Source organism: Anticarsia gemmatalis, chromosome 8, assembly GCF_050436995.1.
Source record: "Anticarsia gemmatalis isolate Benzon Research Colony breed Stoneville strain chromosome 8, ilAntGemm2 primary, whole genome shotgun sequence".
NCBI lineage: Eukaryota > Metazoa > Arthropoda > Insecta > Lepidoptera > Erebidae > Anticarsia > Anticarsia gemmatalis.
Genome location: NC_134752.1, coordinates 4,700,676 through 4,724,030, shown reverse-complemented (window position 1 = coordinate 4,724,030; position 23,355 = coordinate 4,700,676). Strand labels below are relative to the sequence as shown.

General features: G+C 34.8%; 2 protein-coding genes across 4 annotated transcripts; both read left to right on the top strand.

The window, feature by feature from the left end:
• Window positions 1–1,918: 1,918 nt before the first annotated feature.
• On the top strand, window positions 1,919–14,171 carry LOC142974735 (facilitated trehalose transporter Tret1-like). 2 transcript variants are annotated; one of them, XM_076117223.1, is made up of 9 exons: window positions 1,919–2,233; window positions 3,461–3,509; window positions 4,142–4,239; window positions 6,978–7,112; window positions 7,528–7,611; window positions 7,912–8,190; window positions 8,552–8,672; window positions 9,369–9,503; window positions 10,753–14,171. In XM_076117223.1, exons 2-9 carry the CDS (start codon window positions 3,464–3,466, stop codon window positions 11,325–11,327), a joined length of 1,473 nt encoding a protein of 490 aa, XP_075973338.1. In that variant the 5' UTR covers window positions 1,919–2,233; window positions 3,461–3,463; the 3' UTR covers window positions 11,328–14,171. The 2 variants fall into 2 exon arrangements, with proteins under 2 accessions (XP_075973338.1, XP_075973339.1); XM_076117224.1 differs by lacking the exon at window positions 1,919–2,233 and adding an exon at window positions 3,088–3,114.
• A 1,807-nt stretch (window positions 14,172–15,978) lies between these two features.
• LOC142974876 (facilitated trehalose transporter Tret1-like) lies at window positions 15,979–21,832 on the top strand. Of its 2 annotated transcripts, none has more exons than XM_076117446.1 (8): window positions 15,979–16,286; window positions 17,105–17,202; window positions 17,660–17,794; window positions 18,268–18,351; window positions 19,100–19,378; window positions 19,931–20,051; window positions 20,517–20,651; window positions 20,855–21,832. In XM_076117446.1, exons 1-8 carry the CDS (start codon window positions 16,250–16,252, stop codon window positions 21,427–21,429), a joined length of 1,464 nt encoding a protein of 487 aa, XP_075973561.1. In that variant the 5' UTR covers window positions 15,979–16,249; the 3' UTR covers window positions 21,430–21,832. The 2 variants fall into 2 exon arrangements, with proteins under 2 accessions (XP_075973561.1, XP_075973562.1); XM_076117447.1 differs by lacking the exon at window positions 15,979–16,286 and adding an exon at window positions 16,431–16,513 and having other exon boundaries at window positions 20,855–21,831.
• The last annotated feature ends 1,523 nt before the right edge of the window (window positions 21,833–23,355 follow it).

The following is a 23,355-nucleotide window of genomic DNA, read 5'->3' as shown; positions in this document are numbered from 1 at the left end:
ACATCGAATGATTTGAATACCAGTCTTTTGGCTTGATTGGTATCTATTGAGATTGAGGGTTACAATAGTTACTATCTGATTTAGTTTCTTAAATAAGTAATAATAAAAAATGTAGGCAGTAATAGTTAAAGAGGGTTCAGAAATAATCATGGAGGTCTAGTGAAATATCACGTAACACGGACAAAATTGGTCAAAACAACCACGCGTCGTTCCATTTTCATATATTTATTCTAAACTAATATTATACTTCTTCACGTTTTTATATGATAGAATTCCATATTTTTGTAAAATAGAGACCAGAGTCCCAGGTGCGTCACTCCTAAGTCTTAAGCGAACGCCACGAATTGGCTTACCTTTTAAAATATGTAACTCGAACTCGATACTATTCAAACGTAGCGTAACGTAGCGTTTAGTGATAATATTTCATTTTTACGGCAATAAATATCTAAAACTAAGTGAGCATTACATTTTTGTGTTATAGATAAATTGATACGGATTATGTTGCGACAATATATCTTATCAGCTGTTAGTCGGGAGGTTAACGACTTTGTAACTTAGATAACACGAAAGAAATGTCAAATTAATCTTAAGGGCTTCCGGCCAGTCCATGGTCGTCGAGGGCTTCCCCTTGGTAACCTTAAGACAAGGGGTTGCCAAATGCCTTAAAAATCAAATAAAAAAAAAATACTCGTATGTATTCTCACATTAAGACACAGGTGTCGATTAGATAAGTTGTTATACAACACAAAAAAGTACATTTTTTATCTTAATCTTATTGACAATGAAGTCACAGCAGCAGTAAATAAGCCAGTATATAACTGATTTTCGGAAATCAGATTGTGTAGGTACTACGTGCATTATTATTAATTTAAGCTATAAGTTCCTACATACGTAAGCAGGTAAATTAATTGCATGCCCTCAATAAATGCATTAAACAACTTTTTAGGCATGCAAGGTTTCATCACGATGTTTTTCATGACGCGTTCTATCAGTAAGTAGCTATTCAGATGAAGCCTAAAGCGTTGTTCAAGCAATCTAAAACAGCTCAAGCTCGAAATCATATTTTCCAATGACTTCTATTCCTCACACAAGAACTACTCGATAAGCAACATGGTGCACAAAAGTTATTGTTTATATTATGGGGCTCTATAACAATGGTCGTACCATGACGACATAATAAACCTTGTTACAACGCAAGCCCTTGTTCCATAAAAGTAGCCGGTCAGTGGTATTAGGGGGGATACCCAAAGATCATACAGCTAAGAAAGACCCAATCATGAATCATTCATGATAAGACGTGATGGTTATTTTGTAAGTAAGTTTAAGTTACGATACTAAGGGCCCGGGTCACGGGTTACGAATAACTGTTCGGTAACCGATCGGATAAAGTAACAACAAATGTAATAAATACCAATGGGTAAGTTGATAAATTGGTACTTATTCGGAAGAGGTGTGAAACCAGGGCTAAGCTTTTTTCACCAATTTGCTGTTACTTTATCTGTGAGATAAGATATCGAACACTTATCCATAGTTCGCTCATAGGAGTCTAAAGCCTGATCTCTCCACCGCTGAATAAGGACCGGTTGGCTTATCAGGAGGATTTTTTATCCGACAGTCAAACTGTTCCAGTGCTAGTAAATTATGGTTTCTTCATGACGAATTTTAGGGTACTGTGTCGTAACAGGGCAATGTCTTCATTACTTACGTCATACTGAAAGTAAATCTATATACCTACTTACTTACATAATTAATAGTAAATAAAGTACTTCGGACCTTTGAAGAAAACACTTATTTAATTATTACTATCACTAGCATTGATAACAAATTAGATACATGTAGAATACCTGATATATTATATATTAGTTTATCTTATAGGTGCAACAGCTTGCTTCTTCATTCAATCAGTTTCACACAGGCTTGAAGTACACACTACGAACACAAAGCGCTACGTGACAATCGCGCGATAAAAAACAAACGAACGCTGTCTGTCATTCAGTTGCATGTGCAGCTTCTAAGGGAACGGCCGCGTTACAATTTTTTGTTTATAGAAAATCGATACTACGATGTTGTGTGTATATTATTTATAATTTAACTTTTAAATTACCTACACGTTAATTACTCGGACACATAAATCATGCCAAATATGCAAAGAATTTTATATAGGTAAAAAGCAAAAGTGTTAAAAATATAGTGCTGTTGATTAAAGTACGTAAGACGTTGAGCTACTTTAAAGGTAAGTTTTTAATTATAGTAATTATTATGTTATTGGTATATACCAATTAAAACTCTTGTTTACATTAGTATTATTCACTCATGTGTCTACCTAGTAATACAAGTATGTTTCTAATAGATAAAACATTGGTTTGAATACACTGTAAAATTTGTTAAAAGACTTATTATAAATTTATAAGCCAAGGAAATCAATAACTCTGATTCATCTTGTAATTTGTAAACAAAACATAACCTAAGAATATAAATTGGGTCTCTAGGCTCTAACAATTAGCACTTAGCAGAAAACGGTATTTTTTCAACTTAATTGATGTTTATCTGTCTATTATCAGTTACTATTCATAGTTTTACAAACGAAATTAAAAATAATATAACATTTCATTCGGTCAAATTAACTTCACGCGTTCCAGCTCTTCATAAATAGATTTTGCTATATCTTTAACATACCTAGGTATCTGTGTATTTATTCATGCCAGACATTCATGTTAACTCGTTGTTAATGCCTAGATAGAATAAAAAATGTATTGCATTAATTAAAATTTCCATTTAGCAAATAATTCGGCAATATTGTTTAGAGGTTCCTGAAAACTAATAGAAATTATGAAAAATAGTCAGGCTCATAATTTTGAAGCAATGGGACGTTGGCTATGTTTAAATCATTTTTTTAAGTGAAAAGTAATGAGTATTAATATTATTAAATGATGTTTGGATTACATATGAATTTGGACTTTAGATTATTGGAATGTTTTGGACTGACGTTTGATCTCAAAATCGGTATTAGAATTACCGACATTCATACATATCACGCCTGTTTTGCCCCATGTTGCAGGCACTATTTACAGTATTTTTTTATTGTTTTTTTGTGGTTCAATTATTTTACTTTCGGTACCTACCTTTTCCATACGAAGACTATTAAAATTATTAATTACAATGTGAACATAATAAAACACACAAGCAAATAATTAAAACTGCACCGGCAACAAGTGTACACCTACATTTAATACCTATTAATTATTATTATAATGCAACGGATCTTAAACGCGACTGACCAGCCAGCCCGTGACCACGGTCGATACAATTCGATCGAAACGTCGGGTGAACAAATACGATATCATAACCTTTAATTTTCTATCGCGTTAAAGAGCCGTTGCATTATAATATGTGTGCAAGTCGCGATAGTTTAATATCACAGACTATAACATACTCACGATGCATAACAAATTGTTTGTAGATCATGGAAGACGGAAACAGACGAAACCTTTACTTGATTACTCTTTGCGGTAAGTACCTATAATTATTATAGATTTTTTAAACCCGTTTCTGTCCTACTGCTGGGCAAGGGTCTCTTCTCGAACGAGGAGGGGTAAGGCCTTAAGTCTACCACGCTGGCCAAGTGCGAGTTGGGGACTTTGCATTGCCTTAAAAAATGTGTTAAACAATTTTTAGGCATGCAATGTTTCATTACGATGTTTTCTCTCACCGTTAGAGAAAGAGATAATTATTTCATTATTTTGTCATATTAATTGTTTTACAGCTTTTAGATAAGTCTCTTATAACCTGTCCTATAGATTAAGTGACAGTAAATGTATGTATCAAAATTCTAATCAGCCTATCAAATACTTATTCAGAGGTGGTGGATCGAACGAGGGATGGGTAAGGCATTAAGTCTACCACGTTGGCCAAGTGCGAGTTGGGGACTTTGCATATTATACATACATTGCATATAGCATTTCTTATAACCTGTCCTATAGATTAAGTGACAGTAAATGTATGAAAACAGCTGTCAAAATTTAAATCAACCTGTCAAATAAGTACTTATTCAGAGGTGGTGGTATACATTAATGTACCGTTTTTATATATTCAGTAAGTTTAATTATTTACTACTAATCTAATACTTTCTCTTTTATTTCAGTGTCGGTAGCTTTTCTCGCGTTAGGAGTGTCATCCACATGGTCCACTCCAGTGCTGCAGAAGTTTAAGAATAACGAAACCAATGTCGATATTAGTCAAGTAAGTAACATGCGAGTTGAATCGCGCACATCTATACTTCTATACTAATATATAAAGCTGAAGAGTTTGTTTGTTTGTTTGATTGTTTGTTTGTTTGTTTGAACGCGCTAATCTCAGGAACTACTGGTCCTATTTGAAAAATTCTTTCAGTGTTAGATAGCCCATTTATCGAGGAAGGCTATAGGCTATATAACATCACGCTATGGTCATTAGGAGCGGAGTAGCAACGAAAAATGTTACAAAATCTTTTATAAAAATGGCAAAAAATCACGGTTGTTTTGTGGTATCACCCTTAAATAATTATCTTATTTTGGTTTTTAATAACAAAGGCAACAGAAACTTTAAATTTTCCCAGGCGATGTGTGAAATTTTTAACCGTCTAACTATCATTGTATATGAGGTACAGTCTGGTCAGACAGACAGACAGCGAAGTCTCAGTAACAGAGCCCTTTTTACCTCTTTGGGTACGGAATCCTAAACAAAAAAGTCGAAAGCCTAGATATCACAAGACTTTTCGAAATGATGCGTGTTTAAAAAGCAACAATTTGATGCCATAATAATAATGGCAGCTTATCTTTTAACAAATATTAGGTTTGTGTGACGAGAAAACTAAAAAAATATGTAGACCATAAAAATAACCACAATTAGTATGGAATATGGATATACCTACGTACTGCGTACATAATACACGTAAAGTGCTTAGTAATACTATGTTATTGCTCACAAACAATTTATAATATCATACCCCTCCTATTGAATACTACTTATACAACAAAGCCACGGTACTGTAACTGATAACTTATATTATATTTATACTCGTACACACAAATGTGACCATTAAAAGGACGCCATTGATAACGAATAATGTAAATAATAATATAATTTACGTCAGAGATTGGGAATATCCCAACTGACGAACGTTTTTCGCTTAAATACCTCAGTTGCGTTAAAATCATTTAAAGGGTGTTTTAGAACTGTATCTAACGGCATTCTAAATATTCACGACGGAGTACTATCCACATGACTGCCTTCGTGGCGCAGTGGTTTAGGTCACCACGCCAACACTACTGCGTCGGGAGGTCGTGGGTTCGATTCCCACACGGAGCAATTATTTGTGCGATCCACAAATAATTGTTTTGGGTCTGGTTGTGCTTTGTGCCCGTTGTTTGTATGTTTGTAAAAGTCCCCGCGACACAAGAGCAATTCTTAGTGCGGGAGTTGTCTTTTATTAAAAAAAAAATCGTTTTGACTGTACCTTTATTTCATTATGTCGCTCTTCCAAGAAAGTTTGAACCCATTAGATAAATACTTCTATGAACTGTTTATGAAACGAAGCATACAATGCCTATCAAATTACAAAAAGCGCTGTTCATAAGTTTTGGCTTATCAGTTAAAACTACATAAGTACCTTGCTGATAAGTGATAACTTAATTAAGTGTTAGATTAGTTACTAATATCTTTGTAGGTAAGTTTGTTAAAAACGTCAAGAAAGTATTTTTTTGTAAACTCAACATAGGCCACTTAAACCACTTACATCTCCGAATGCATACCTACATTAACTGAAATAACAAACTAATCTTTTAACTTTAACAAAATAAAGTAATGCCCTGTAATATCGCCGATGTTATTCGGTACGGACCTAAACTTGTAACATATTAAATAATTATAATTTCTACCTATTAAAGTTTGTCAAATTTCCCAAATAAAGTTTGCGTAAAACACAAACCATCTCAACTTACAACATCCCACAACTTATCTCTCACATGCACTCGGGCAGGAAATCCTCTCTCTTTGTTGTAAGAAATTCTATCTGCTGGGCAAGGGTCTCTTCCCTAACGAGGGAGGAGTTGGGCCTCGAGTCCACCACCCCATGCGACGTTTCATCACGATATTTTTGGTGAATAGTCTTCAGCATAGATATACAAATTATACCAGTATTAATTTACAAGTATAATTGTATATATTTTGTACTTACAATTTGTTATAATAAACAACTATTATTGTATGAGTCATAAGACTGATTGTGGAACTTCGTAATACATAATAATACACGGAACAGTTTATTTATTCTACAGTCGGTACGTAACCGATAACGGGTAAATAGGTATTAGTAGTGCACTTATGAATTTAGAACCGTATACTACCTGTAGGATAACCCTCTCTCTGTCTGTAGGTATGGTGTATAATAACCAATTATATGTATAAAGCTCTTCCGTTTTTGTGTGACTGACTGATGGACAACGCCGAAACTACTTAGCGTAAAAAGTTGAAACTTGATATGAAGAATTATTAAGAAGTGTATTAAAGTACTAAGAGAGGATTATTGAAAATTTCCCCTGAAGGCCCGAATGGGGTAAAATTCTACGAGGGCAAAGCCCAGGCGGAAAGCTAATATAATAATAATGTATAGCGCCTTACATTAACATGATACTATAGTTATTAGCCATTATGCGAATAAAGAGTCCCCGCACTGTGTCCATCTGCCTGTTAGCCATCAACTACCAAACTACTTAACAAATTTCCATGCGGCTTTCATCAAAAGGTAGAAATTGTAAAGAAAGGTTTCTTTTTTAAGATCGGCTGAAATTCAATACCGTTTGAAGTTTCTTAATTTTGAAGTGATGGTTTATGTATCATATTCAATTTAGTTTTACAGATAGTACCTACATACAACAAAAGTAACAATGTACTTTTTAAAATAAATGTAATTTTACGTTGACAATAACCGTCTTTCACAGGATGAAGTTGCTGTCATGTTCTCCATATACCCGGTGGGGTTTGCCACCGGTTCCTTGGCCACGAGATACATAGCAGACAGATTCGGGAGGCGAGTCACTATCCTCGGCAGTGCTGTACCCATCGTTATTGGATCGGTACGTATTTGTCATGAAGAAATCAAGATAAATTTATTGATGTACGTAAAATTGACTTTTGACCACGCGCCTCGATTAATTGGCTATATTGCAACGCTTTATTTTAGCACTGAATAAAAGACTCGCCACGGCTAAAAACGCTTACATTTAACCTTTTATATACAGAAAGCACAGTACAAATATGGAATATATTATTTCGTATTGCGTAGTGCAGATAGCTTTTTCATTGGTGTCATGAAATACACATTGCGTATCTCGAAATCTCAACAATTAAGTGCACAGATATGTAGTCTAAAACCTGGATTAACACAGAGGATCCTTTTTACCTCTGACAAACGAAATCGCGAGCAGAAGCTAGTATAGCATATTATAACGAACAGCTAAATATATTTGTGTTATTATCATGTGATTCCAGATAATCGTGTTGTTTGCGTTGAAGGCGTGGCTCCTGTACATTACCGCGTTCACGTGGCAGTGCGGCACTGGAATGATGAGCACGGTAAATTTACCTTCTACTGATTTGATTTTTGTTCGAATTCTGGGGTGGGCAAAGTGCTATTGGTCTTTTATATTTTACGATTTTTTTTCAATGTATGGTAATGCTTGTACACCCTTTATACGCTCGCTCTTTCACGCGCGATTGTTGTTTCATGCGCGATAGAGCGTGTGTGTAAAGGTGGCTATTGGGCTCGCCCCCAATAATATGGGACTAACATTTGTATATGACGATACGTGAGTGTATTTATACACCTCAGCCTACAGTAGTCAAAAGTAAAAGTCTTCACCATATTTGTTTCAGGTGGTCGGTTACTATCTCTCTGAAATCGCAGATAAGGACATAAGAGCTACATTACAAGTCATCACAAGTTTTACATTCAAATTCGGGAACCTTCTTCCAATGATATTAGGCTCTTTTCTTTCTTATAATACGCTCAATTTAATTGTACTGGCGTTACCAGTTACTTACTTCATTCTATGTTGGTGGATACCAGAAACACCGCATTTTTGTCTCAAGACAGGCAACGTGGAAGCCGCGAGAAAATCACTAAGGATATTGCGGCGGTATAAGGATGAAAAGGTAATATTTAAGTTATTAAAAATGTTATAATTTTTTAAAATATTTTTTTACGTATGGAACACTTTCTCTTACAAAAACTATTTTTGTATGCAGCATCGTTGCCCTCTTTACAATTGCCTCGAAAAAAAATGCTGATATTAGAACTGATTTTACCGAAAAAGGCTATGAATGGAAAAATTACGTTGCCCTACCATGTATCTATGTAATGTTTACTAGGTATTATTTCGCCACCCAGCCTTTAGCAAATGCACTAGACACAAAGCAACCCCTAGGACGCCACCCTCATTTCGGGAGGGTTATAACGGCTAGTAGTGGAACAGTAATATTTATAGGCTACAAAATATTGATAATGTTGTTACAGGTGCTTGAAGACGAGCTGGAGGCACTTCAGGCTGATGTTCATAAGGAAATGAGTCACTCAAGTACAGTAATGGAGCTGATTAAAGGCAAACAATATAGGAAAGCTGTCATCATTGCTATAGGTCAGTATTGTAATTAACTAAATAAGCATGACTCACTTCAAACACGCAAGAATACTAAGCTCTAGCTAAGTCTAGTCGACGCTACTCGTGCGGTCGGGACCAAAAAGCTGGTTTATTTCTAGCCCAAAGCATTAGCTTTACTATCTATCTATCTACCCGTTCTCTATCTATATACCTAATCAGCCCGTTTCCAACCACTGTTGAGTACATACCTCCCCCTCAGTACGCTACTTGATACGGTCCTGCGTTTGTTTCATCTATTGCAGCCCTACACATTTAACGATGTCGTCCGACCATCTAGTTAAGGGTCTTCCTTGTGACCTTCGCCCATGCCATTCCACGCCTTTTGGGCACGCTTCTAGTCGACAGCGATGTGGATGATTTCTACGACGCCCAGCAGAATTATCTCTATTAATTGTGTATTTCTAAAATGTTTTTATTAGTTTATTATGTTTTTGCAAGTAATGTTATAATAAATTTTTGTGTAAAAGTTAGTACTTGATATTCTCGTTCAGAAATTATTAACATCTTTGGTATATTTACAATACCTACCTACCTGTACCTACTAACCAGACAAATAAAGTCAGAAATGCTCCGTCAAAAAATTGCTCTAGTTCTCCGTTAAAGGTGCTAATTCAATTCAGACAGCTACATGTTTCTAGGCCACTTTACTCAACCTGTAATGTTTGTTTTCAGGATTAAAAATGACCCAGATTATGACGGGCGGTGTGTTAATAAGACAGTACTTGGCTTGGATCATATCTGAAACCAAACTTGGAATGGAAATGCCATTAGTACTTATTATATACGGCTGCGTCTCGTTCGTAGTTGGTAAGATATTGCATTATATTATACACTAGCTGACCCGCGCAACTTCGCTTGCGTCACCTAAGAGAATGGGTCAAAATTTTCCCCGTTTTTGTAACATTTTTCGTTGCTTCTCCGCTCCTTATGACCGTAGCGTGATGTTATATAGCCTATAGCCTTCCTCGATAAATGGGCTATCTAACACTGAAAGAATTTTTTAAATCGGACCAGTAGTACCTAAGATAAGCGCGTTCAAACAAACAAACAAACAATCAAACAAACAAACAAACTCTTCAGCTTTATAATATTAGTATAGATATAGATTTTACCATTTTAAAGGGTAAAAGGTACCCTATTATTAAGATTCCGCTGTCTGTCTGCCTGTCACGAGACTGTGTGTCTTATGAACCGTGATAGTTAGACAGCTGTAATTTTCATAGATTTGTATATTGTCGCTGTAACAACAAATGCTAAGCTGATATACATATACAAATGCCATCCGTGATATTTTTGCCGTGATTTTATGATGTATCTCAGTTGACAACAAGTGTACGTCAAATTTATGGTCACTATTGAGCACAATGCTGCTTTGACGTAACTTGTTCATCACTATAATCTAAGGAAGAAAGTAATGTACAGCATGATAGCTTTCAAATTTTAATAGTTGTCAACTGAAATACGTGACAGCCCCGCTAGGACTCACTGTTCACCAGTCGAATTAAACCTGTTTCATGAGGGTTTATAAACTGCCTGGGAATTACCTAATATATCCATTGTCCATCTAATCATAAGGACGCAACGCTGACACAGTACATTTGTGACCAAGGTTACTGCAAATTGTTGCGCGATTACAGTATTTTGATAAGCATTATCTACCTGTGTCTGAATTTTTAACACGGTACTTAAAAGCAATGTTTATATTTGCTTTCAAAAATTTTGTTTTTTATTTCCCCAGATATATATTACAATATTTTTTATATCGGCGGTTCTCTATAGATAGTAAGATGTATGAATGTGAATGAGGCAAGGGAAGTTTGTAGGGATCGCATCAATTGGTACCTTTGGTCTCTGTCTATACCTTTAGGAAATAGGCGTGATAATAGGTATAAATGTATTTTATATACCTAACTGTATAACATGCGCTTTTCCTCATAATAAGAATAGAAGGTATTTACAGAAATTATCAGGCATATAGGTACCAGAATTAAATTCCTGTATTATAAAATTTAAATTTAATGTATGTTATGCTTATTCATTAATATTTTGTTTCCAGCTCTTATGTCTTCGGTACTTGTGGACCGCGTGGGTCGTCGACCTCTGTTGGTGTACTCCTACATTGGCACAGGCATGTCTCTAGGAGCCGTCGGAGTTTACTTCTTTCTTCAAGACGTGGCCGACATCGACGCGACAACACTGACCACTTATAGCTTCGTACCATTCGTCTGCATTCTTCTATCAAATGTCATCTCTACTTTAGGTTACAACTCTTTAATTTTCATCATACCAGCGGAAATATTCCCTATGAACGTCAAAGCGATAGCTATGACGTGTTTGAATATATTCGGTGCAGCATTAGCGTTTATCGTGGCCCGATTGTATCAAAAAGTCAAAGATGCTAGTGGATTAACGACCATATTCTCTGTTTTCGCTGCTTTTGCCTTTGGAGGTGCTGTTTTCTCGTATTACGTAGTGACTGAAACGCAGGGTAAGAAACTGAGTGATATACAAGTAGAATTACAAGGGGAGGTGTATAATGCAGTTGAGCTTGATGAGAAAATAGATGTAGTTGTTAGTGATGAACACGATACGGAATTGAAGGAGCTTCGGTCTGACGAAAAGAAAGAATGACTATAAAAAATAGTGTATGCTAAAGATAGTTATATTTGAAGTTTTTTTTATTTTTATTATATTTGCATTTATCGATAATAACAATTTATTGACAAGACTTCATTTGAATTTTTGATTGTATTGTAGACTTCGTATGTCAAATTCAAAGACTGGAACTCTCGTTTATTGTTTGAACTATAATAAAAGCTCGGAGCTAAAATGTGCCATAAAACTTTAGTTTTTCAAAATTCTGGTCAGATAAAACGAATGGGAGAGAAATACGAATTTCTTTACGTGAGTCGAAGTGTTTTCGGTCTTCGAGTTTAACATCTCCATTTATTTACAAGACTGGTATTCGTGCCTAGCAATGGGCCAATAATGGGATTCATTATGATTTTTAGGATCAAATACGTTCAGTAGCGCGATTCTCTAACACTATCGACTAACGACAACTGGCTAGCTGTCGAGAAATTTTGAATGAAAATTTGTTTAGCGCCTCTGGCGGGCGTTATAGGAACTATTTTTGAACCATTCTAAATGTCAAACTCTGGGCTCTCGATAGTCCGAGGCCGTCCGTTGAGAATCGCGCTACAGAACTCTCAACCTCAATAAGCATTTCTTTTTATCACAATGACAATACGTAGATATTTTAAAATACAAAACGTATTCGTTTAAGTTATAGATGTAAGTCTTCACAATTTATTTTTTATTGTAGTCAGCGTCAAAAATTTGGATACATTTTCCATGGTACATTTTTGTATGACAATATTTTATTGGTATTGGCCAACAAACCAAAAGGCTATGATTTAACGCTATGATTGAAAAGTTATTGTCAAGTTGATATGTTGCAATTTCGCTATTAACGTTGCTGCGAATGCTTTTGATAATGTGATGTATACATATTTTTGGCTCTGACTTTACGTACCTACTTTATTGATTGTTTATTTTAGGAGTACAGCTTTAATTTTTATAATAATAGTTAATAGAAAACAGAATAGCAATATTTTGCCTTGTTCGGGCCCATTTTTAAATTAAAACATAGGTTCTTAACCTATTATCGAAGACGGCTCCCGGTACAAGAAACAATACTTCGTGCGTCCCTCTCTATATTTTTTATTGTTGATAGCCGAGTCACTTAAGTTGTGCCACCCAAATGGTCGAGGGTTCGTATCCGCATGGCTAAGTTCTTTAGAACAGTTCTTGAAGGTACGCAAATATTCCAAGTGGACTCAAGGCCTAACCCCTCCTTCATTATGAGGGAAGACCCCTACCCAGCACTTAGACAATTAGGGTTAAAATTAAACCCTTATGAGTCCTACATTTTCTTCCATTTCACGGGCGATACCGTTCCGAGAACCTATGCTATAAAGCGAGACAAAACGGCTGTTCAGTTTTCTATTAACAATGATCCTTTACGATATATTTTTACTTTTTCATATTGTCTTGTGACTGATGTGGCGAGGCTCATATTCTCTAAGAGTATTGTACTGTAAGTACATTTTATATTAATTTAAACTAGTTTTAAAGCGAAACTTGGTGATTTGAATGAAAAATACCTATGAAAATATCACAAAAATTATTATTTTATAATATTACGTCTAAGATACAATTAATAAAATTACCATTCTAAAACAAAGACTTTGGATGGTACTTATTGGTATAAGACCTTTATGGTCATTTGATCTTACAAGTAAGTAAAGTATCTTTTTTCATTCGGCCAAAGTATTATTTCTATTAGGTATTTTTATGTTTCCAAATATTAATGTATCTGTTACAAGTAGTTCCAATATAATACCTTAAGGTAGGGGTTAGAATTGTTTGGTTACTAGTCATCATCTGTTATTTTTATCTAGATAGACTTAACCGTATCCGAAGGGGTGATATTGGAACTGACTATAGTAACTTAAATATAACCTTAAGTTTGTGATTTTATTTGAAATTGACTAAATTTAAAATTATTATGGTGCTGCGTGTGTTTACAAATAATGTTTATTGTGAAACAAAAAATATATCGCTCGTAATTTGTTAAGAAATGATTAAATTATATTGTAAGATAATGGTCACTTTCACAGCCTTTGGATAAGTGTTGGCTAACCTAACCCACAGATAAGGTGACAATGACAGTGACACACACACGTATGAAAATGCGTCCGATATTCTATCTGATTTGCTAACCAATACTTATTCATAGGTTGTGGAACCGGGGTTAAGTCTGTATTTAGTAAGAGTGATCTCAATGTGAAACTGTTACTTATCGGTTATGTTTCATCGCAACTATGTGCGAAAAACTATCGACTACCGACAACCGACCTGTCATCGAGAAATTTTGTATGAAAATCCGATCAGCGCCTTTGACGGGCGTCGTAGGAATTTTTTTGGCAGTACATTCTAAATGTCAAAAATTCAATAGCTAGCCGGTTGTCGGTAGTCGATAGTGGAAGAGAATCGAGTATCGAGGTACTGTAATTTGCTTTACCATTTCGAATCTATGAATAAACATTTTATTTGGTTTAATTGATCTACGTTCGTAATTATCAAACTGACAATTCTCTTTGATGGTATGAACCCCTTCAAATTCTGAAATTAACTGAACATAATCCATAGGTATTGTTCGTATAGTATATGGCATTTCATTTTGTCTCTGAATATAGCAACGAATGAATATTGTAAGAAGCTGTTGCTATATTCAGACGCAAAGGATATCGTTCGCATGTGATTATGTATGTTTGTTAACGGTCTTTTTTACTATCGAAATAATATGAGTATGACTCGCTTGATATAGCTTAAGTCGTGACTCGCATATTTTATAAGAATATACCGTTTTTTACGCATTTGTCAAACAAAAATATAAACGAGATTTGGTAACTTGTTTTGTTATTTATAACCTTTAAACGTTCGAGTTAATGCATATAAATAATAAACATATTTTTATGTATATCTATATTACAATACGAGTCCAGTGATTGTTAGGGTTCCGTACCCAAAGGGTAGAAACGGAATCCTATTACTAAGCCTTTGCTGTCAGTCCGTCCTGCTGTCTGTCCGTCTGTCAGCAGGCTGTTTTTCACAAACTGTAATACTAGAAAAAAAATGCATTCTTACCGAAAAAGTTCTTACAGTGACGATTCTTTCCCTTCGACTTGGTAGCAAATGTCAGAATAGCGTCATCCTTTTAATACACGTGGCTTCATGTCATTAACGAAATTATGTTTACGGTTTAAACATACAAATGGCGTTATATATTCTAAGTTACCTGCAGCATTCCAAATATGCTGCATTTCCTATAGCATCTAGTTCAATTAGCACATTTTATCTCGTCTAACTATTGCTAGTAAATTCTTATCTGGTGATTTAAAAAATACAATATTTGCTTGAAATGGCGGGCAGTGATAAAAATCCCGAGACAGTATAAAGGCTAAATAAATAACCGATTATCACAGAACTCATTTCTAGCTCAACATCTGCTTTCATTAAAAAATGGTAGGTAAATGGTGAAGTAAGTAAGAGGGGGAGGGACTTTGGCTAGTTTGAAGAACGGTATTTCCAGCAGTTCACTCTAGCTACGAAAGCCAAGGTTAATTTATGAGTGCAGCTTCATACAGGAAAAAGAAGCGGTCAGCCCCGGATCCACCCTGGTTAGAAATAATTTGCACAAATATAGGTTCATAACATATTCACTACCTGACCTATTGAAACTTTCGAACGGAGAATTAATGAATTCTCTCTTTTTAATTTTAGTTGATATATACATAAACTAAGTAAACCAACTTAGAAGTAATATTTACCCATTTTATTGCAGACATGCCTATCTGAATGAATTAAATAAACAAAATTCTTAACCGTTCAAAAGAACGAACCGACTTGTTCCAGTCAACGATCGCGCTGTCTCGTGAATTTTATAAGGAAAATACAAAGAAAGAGTCTAAAGGAAAAGGTTATAAGTGTTTGTTTCTTAAACCTAAATACTTCTTACATTATTTAATTAAAATACCCGCCAGTATCTTGGGGACGACCAAACTATTAACAAGATAAGTTCATCAACGCAAAAAAAGCTTTAGTAAAAAAACTAATGTTGTAGAAATATACATACATACATTGACTCATAAACAAACGCTCACACAGTAAAACAAACGTTTTTGACAATCACTTGTGTAAATAAAAAACTATCAAGTAGCCTCGTCCCCGGTTCCATAGGTTCCGTACCTACATAATGTTTAGATTAATTATATTATACTTCAGTCCTTCTGTCAGTTGACAGGCTTTTAAACATGTTCTAGTTACATAAATTGGTTCTTGAATGATAAGTAAATATCGAAGAAAGTCCAGGTAATCTGGGATTTGGTTTTAAACTTGATGTTTTTTTTTTATTGTTGAATATTTTATTACAACGGCCAAAATTAACGTAAAATATATAATATTTTCTATAAAAAGAATAGTTTTCATGTAACTTAGAGTTCCATTCTATTATAATTCCATGAGGAGAAACAAATAGATGCTTGTGTTGAGAACAAATCAAACGACTGAAGTAGTTCGGTTAATCAAACTAATTATCACTCAATACTCATTCATTTATGTGTAATATATATCTAACAGTTTCATAAACAAAGATGACACTGCGATAATAAGTACTTATTATATCGAGTGCGTAATCATAACGTTTTTGAAGCTGAAGCACGGAACTCAAAATAAAAATACACTTCACGAGTTAAGATTACGTATAAAAATGTAAATTTGAACTCATCTCTCGTGCAACGCGAACGTGTTATTTTCACACAATTGTATTGTCCTATATTTAATTCTAACCGGAGATGATTTTAAACATTACATATAATTTTTGTGTGGACTATTGAATGTAAATTATGATTGTGTATAATTTCAGTGAAGAGTTCTAAATTTGGTGTGTGATTTTTATTTAGTTTGTCTATTTTGTTGTGTTGTTAACTATGAGCAGACGCGTGCAATACTTCACGGCTCTCGCCGGTAAGTTATTTAATTTATGAATAAATTTGGATTGGAAAATTGGAATTGGGCCATGTTTTTCAATGGCCATTTTCAATATCTCATCTTCAGATAACCCGATAGATATAATGTGACCATTAGTATCCTTATTCCTGTCTGTTTAATAAGCAATATCAGTAATTTATAATAATGTACTATCTATCCCTACATGAAGATACGTTATTGGGACTTAATGAAGTAAAATACAGGTAAGTGTCAATCTTTATCTTCCTAAAATTTTATTCTCAAGACCACTGATAACAAAAGGCCTTTCCGCTAAATTATTTAGATTATGTCAACTCAGACAGTTATTCTTATGTAAAATTTGCGGTACTTCGTAAGCGTAGTTTAAATAAATGGTGTCATTTAAACATTATTCAAATCATGAGAAAAATATGACATCGTCCTTAAACTCTTTAAACGTGTGTGTTTAGATTCTTAAGGACGGTTTTACCACTTCTGAATTGTTACCTGAACATATGGAATGTTAATTTGTTAACCGGTCTTTAACACGATGAGAATTTTAAAGGTTTCGGTACCTTATTTGTTGCCCGACGTTTCGATCAAGTTACACCGATCGTGGTCACGGGCTGACTGACCCACTACTGTGTACTATGTTTACAAATCGCGATAGCTTAAATACTTTTGATGAAATATGAACTGTGAATTTACATATCTATCGGATTTTATTATTAGGAACTGAACTGAAACGCCCTTAGTGTCACAATGGTTGCATCTTGTAATGAAAACCTGTTCTTAACACCGTATTCTCTAATTAGTATAACAATTATATGTTTCAGTTTCAATAACGACGATGACTACAAGTGCTTCATATTTCTGGACGGCGCCGATATTACCAATGTTTTATAACAATGAGATTATTCCAAATATAACGAGCGTGAGTATGAAAATGTATAAGATTTGCACCTAAAATTCAATCGTCTTTAATTTTAAATGTACAGTAAACCAAAATACTTTTAACAATACATCTTAAATTATTGTTACCCTTCCGAAGCTGATGTTTCAACTGAAAACAGAATACTTTTGTTTATTTATCTTATTGTATAGTCCAACAAAATGGTATCCTATGGGGGTTTGCGGGGGATAAAATTTTGACGTCACTGTAGTAGTGTATAGTACCTAGTGTTCTGTAATAATTTCATATACTAATTTTATAATTTCCTCTGCCTACACAACTTCAACCGTGTATTCCTCGTGTGGCTCTCTATTAGTTTTTTTGGACAATGATTTATCTTCTCTTTCCAAATCAATATAAGAAAAAAAACACATTAATTTTTTGGTGTTACAAATGGCGATAAACAGATTGTGTTAATTTATCGTCTCCTTGATTTCAGAGTGAAATATCGTGGGTGGTGTCTATCGTGGCTCCAGGATTAGTACCTGGCAGTCTTATCGCCAGTAGAATAGCCGACAGTTACGGAAGACGAGTATCTTTGCTAATAAGCGCCTTTCCATTTATTGTTGGCACAGTAAGTATGCATTTTTATTGCGATTTATATTGGTCAGTAGCGCAATGAGGAAATTATGGCAAAGTCGTACCGTAGGAATTAGTATAGCTATAGACTTTTGATGTTAAAGAGAAGGTTGGGTACTCCTGGGTGTACACGATCGGGATTGGAAAGCTTAGCATAGACAAAAATGGGCTTTTATTAAGCATTGAGAGTTTTTTTTTGGAAAAGAGAAGTTTATTTGGGTGTATTGCCCCTCCGTAGTTTGTTAGAACAAACTCTACTTCCTATACTACTATTTATTACTAAAAATGCGAAATTTGATGTTAATGTGTAATTCAAATAAATGTGTGTTTTATGCAAAAACGAAGAAATTTAATTTTACAACGTTGACATAAGTACTGTCGACATCGTTTTGGTAAGATGTTTATGATTTTTATACAATAGTATCTCCGCGTGTTTGTTACTTACAAATAAATTGTGTTTTATTTCAGGTGTTTATCTTGTTTGCCACGAAAACATGGATGTTATACATAGGGAGATTACTATGGGGTGTTGGGACAGGCATGGCGAATACAGTAAGTACTAGGTACTTAAAATATTATATAGGTATGATATCATGAATGTAATGTCCCCAACCCGCACTTGGCCAGCGTGGTAGACTCAAGGTCTAACCCCTCCTACGTTTGGGAGGAGACCCTTGCTCAGCAGTGGGATAGTTTTATGTATAATTTGGTAAAACATATTTTTGGTATGCTAGTAGGCGAGTCCCCTATACAGGAACTAAAATTGTAAATGCCGAAACCTGGGTACATTTCCTACACCTTTGTTTAAATGCCTACTTCCTCAGTACTTCCTATAATAGGCTTGATGATTATGTTGGCAAAATATATAAAGATATTATAACATTCCCACTTATATTAACCTGGTTGTAAAAGATTCTTGACGTATTAATAACTTTCCGGAATGAAGGGTGTCCATGAGAAATTTCACTGAGTTTTGAATGTTGCCATCATCACTGAGTTATCTTATCGTAGCCTTGACTGTAGTATCTAAAACGGTAGTTTAGATAGATAATTCATAGAAATACTTAAGTTTTTATTCTTCCCAAAATTATAAGAATATAATTTTACCTATTAATGCTTGGCAAGGGCCGCATCCCGTTTCGAGGGAGGGGTTAGGCTTTGACGCTGGCCAAGTGCGGGTTGGGGTTAATAGTCAATTATGTTGATTAGTTAATTTTTCCTATGGATGGATGGGAAGAATGCGTGATTTTATGTACGTTTGAAAGTAATAAGAATAATGATTGCATGCATAAAATTTCAGATGTCAAGCCCTTATTTGTCGGAGATAGCAGACAAAGACATAAGAGGCTCTTTGACCGCGTGCACCAGGTTTATGTTCAGTCTGGGAGAACTACTAGTAATGTCTCTAGGTTTCTTCGTTACCTACGAAATGCTAACGTCTATACTCATTGCCCTACCGGTGTGCTATTTCATAGCATGTTGGCTAATACCGGAGAGTCCGTACTTTCTATTGAAGGAAGGAAAGGTCGCAGCTGCGGAGAAAGTGCTTTTGAAATTGAGCGGACTTAAAGATAAAAAGGTAAGCTGTTTGAATTTGAAATAACAATATAGACGTAGGGTATCGTATTAGTGCAATAAGAATATTATAAACTAGCTGACTCGCGCAATTTCGCTTGCGTCCCATAAGAGAGAATGGGTCGATATTTTCCCCGTTTTTGTAACATTTTTTTACTGATACTCCACTCCTATTGGTCGTAACGTGATGATATATAGCCTATAGCCTTCCTCGATAAATGGACTATCTAACACTGAAAGAATTTTCAAATCAGACCAGTAGTTCCTGAGATTAGCGCGTTCAAACAAACAAACTCTTCAGCTTTATAATATTAGTACAGATGCGAAAGTTTGAATAGATATATGTTATTCAATCACGCCCTTCATTCAACGGATTTGATATTGATAGTGAAATTTGATACACTGGTCATTTATTACATGGAAAAAGTATTCTACATATATTCTTACTTTACTTACAATTACTTTTTACGTAGCCGCGGGCAGAAGTAGACCAGACAAATAAATAATGATGATACTTTAAAGTGCGTGATTAGATTCTTTTTGTTTTTCATTTCAGCTTGTTGAAGAGAGATTGACCTCAATGCAATCAGATGTACGGAGAGACATGGCGAGATCAGGTTCTATCAAAGAGTTGTTGACCGGCAAACAGTATAGGAAAGCGATTATTATAGTAACAGGTAGTATATAATGCTAATGTTTTAACTTTCTTTACATATTAGTAAACCTTCTTGATATTTGGATCTTGTCCTTGTCTTTTGGTACATCATCAGTCATTCGATAACAGTAAAAGTAAATAAAATAAATTTAACCCATTAATGTCCCACTGCTGGGCGAGGGTCTCCTCCCGTAATGAGGGAGGGGTTAGGCCTTGAGTCCACCACGCTGGCCAAGTGCCGGTTGTTTACTAATATTCACAACCGGCTAGCTATTCACAAATTTTGTACTGTAGAAAAACGTACTGGTGTAAAAGAAATCAGTTTAACTTCCACCTGTTAAGAAGTATCCGAATCATTTGTATGCTCGATACACAAGTCTTCAACTTCTAGTAGTCATTCCCTATCCATATTAACCCAGTCTGCTACTCGAAATTGTAGTTAGATTTTTCTGCTTGTAATTGTATTTCAATGTGAGTAAATTTTCAGGTCTAAGGGTGACTCAATTAATGACGGGAACAGTTCCAATACAGCAGTATTTAGGAAGGATAATACAACAGTCCGACAGTGGCATGGCGATTTCTACTGCACTTATTACTTTTGGAATAATACGATTGGCTGCAGGTTAGTACTAGCACATAAGGAAAAGGTAAAACAAATCTGACAACAATTACGTATATGTACGTATAAGTTTAAATAGTTCACGGATACGTATAACTAAATAATCGAAAAATCGGGATAACTTATATTAAAAATAAAACAATATAAATAACAGAACACTGAAAGTTAAATGCCAAGTTTTACTCAAACCTGTTTTCATTTTACAGGTTTGGCACTACCATTGGTAGTAGACAGGGTCGGCAGGCGACCGCTGCTTATGATCACTTATACCATAGCAAGTGTCGTGCTAGCCATCGTCGGACTTTACTTCTTCATGCAACAAGTCATAGGCCTTGAAGACGAAGCTAACAATCCCTTCAGATTTGTTGTCTTCGGAGGAATTATAATCGCCATGATCGCTGGCGTCCTTGGCTTCAACACTCTAATCTTCATCATCCCTTCAGAAGTCTTCCCTTTGAATGTCAAGTCTATTGCCATGACTTTATTCAATATCTTCGGAGCTCTGATCGTTTTTATAGGAATAAGGGGATACCAAATCTTAGAAGATTATACCGGAGTATATGGTGTTTTCTGGTTCTATTCATCCATGGCTTTGTGTGGTGCTGTGTTTACATATTTTGTTGTACCAGAGACTAAAGGTAAAACTTTAGGAGAGATACAAATAGAATTGCAAGGAAATATTATTGATGAAGCAGATGAAAAATTAAATAAAGTGGAAGTTGTTAATGACAATGTTGAAAGTCAAGAACAACAAGATACAACGAGTCTTAAAGCTAGTTGATAGAAACAAAATGAATTGTTTAGTAAAATAACGCAATCAGAAGCCGGGATTTGGCCACTCTAAATGACTAATAAAGTACGTGTTCCAAATAAGCGCCTCCAAAAATAGTCCAATATCTAATAATAAACTCGTAACCGACGGCACCATAATAAATGTATGGTTGTTCTCTATGAGTGCTTACACACAATAGATAATAAATTGTTTCTCGCGCTCGGTAATTTGGTAAACTAAGTTAACAGTAGTGTAAAAATAGATTGGTATGTGTGAAGCTACTAGAATTCCCAAAGAAAATTAATGATAGAATAGACGAATGTAAAACGAGAACAAACGTAAAATGTTGCCGTAAATAATAATAATAAGTTAACTCATTTTTTAGTTATATAATACCATCTCTGTCGCCCTAGCGAAAAAATAGAGAAAATACATATATTATTTATTATATGAAAAATATTAAGATTATAATAATATTATAGCTTATTGAAGGTAAAGACTTTAATTACATTTTATTTTTTGATGCCCACTTAACAGTTTCCGATTTTTTGTTGAAAATGATAATTAATAACTACACAATGGACAATTTTACACTCGTATGCAAAAAATAGAACAAAGGAGACTATAATTATAAAACTTATATGATGTAATTATATCTAAGATTACAATTTAACATTTAGGGAATTGTGAATGTTGGGTTTTTGCCCATATCTTGATGGTTGTCAACTCGTATTGTGCAATGATAAAGGTGTTAGGTACTAAGTGTGCCATAGCGGCTCTGACACAGGATTAACATATACGGAACAATGTATGATTCATTAGTACCTACTTTATGACTTTGAGAATCAATAAAAAATGTTCCTTGTCTGTTTTAATAATTACTAATTTTAGTTAATTCCCCATTAGATATTGAGCAGCGCAACGTTCAATCAACATAATGTATTCTAACGTACAGTAGAGCCACTGTCTACCACTACCGACTGCTGACTAATTAATTTATCGATAAATTTTATAAGAAGACATGTAACGCGATTCTGTACAGTCGGTACTGTCGAGTATCGAAAGTTTGACATTAAGAATATACTACCAAAATAGTTTCTACGATGTCCGTCCGAGGCTGATCAGATTAAAAAAAAAAACAACAATTCTCGATGACTGGCCGGTTGTTAGTAGTCGATAGTAGTAGAGAATCGAGCTACGTATCAGCGACATTGGCGGCCGCCGTAGGAACTAATTATTCAGTATAGCCATTTTGAATATCAAACTCTCGACACTCGATTATACCGTCTGTAGTGAATCGCACTACAGTATTTCACACGTGATCCTACTCGTGATGTATTTGTCCGATAATGTAGGCTTGACAACCAGTTCTGATAAAATAAAAGACTTCATGATTTAGCACTGTCCATAAATGTATTAGAGATTAAAAGTGTATTACCATTATTGTGCGATAACGAGTCTTATTCCGTCTTTTATCGTGGCTATGTTACCGATAATGTGGGTAATATGTTTTAAATAATAATAACTAAGATCCTTTAGAGAGACTTGGCGCTTTTAGAGCTAGCAGGCAATTTTCCTTCTTGTTCAGTCTCTTACAATAATACAGACGCGATTTCATATTTCTATCGACAATCGGATACCTTTTTGTATGAAAACCTGATTAACGCCCTTAGCGGGTACCGTAGGAACTATTTTTTAATTTCACTTCATTCACTTTAAATGTCTTGATACTTGATGGTAGAGACTGGACAATTGCGCTACTTTAATTATAACAAGCTGTCTTTTCCGCAAACTTCTTAGGCAAACTGCAAGTTTTAACTAAGCAACGAAAATGGAAGGCAATCCTCACCTGTATACAAAGATCGTTCGTATCTTTTTGTATACACAAAATTTTCTGAATGTAAATGTTTTTCATATCGATTAATTTAAGTAGAT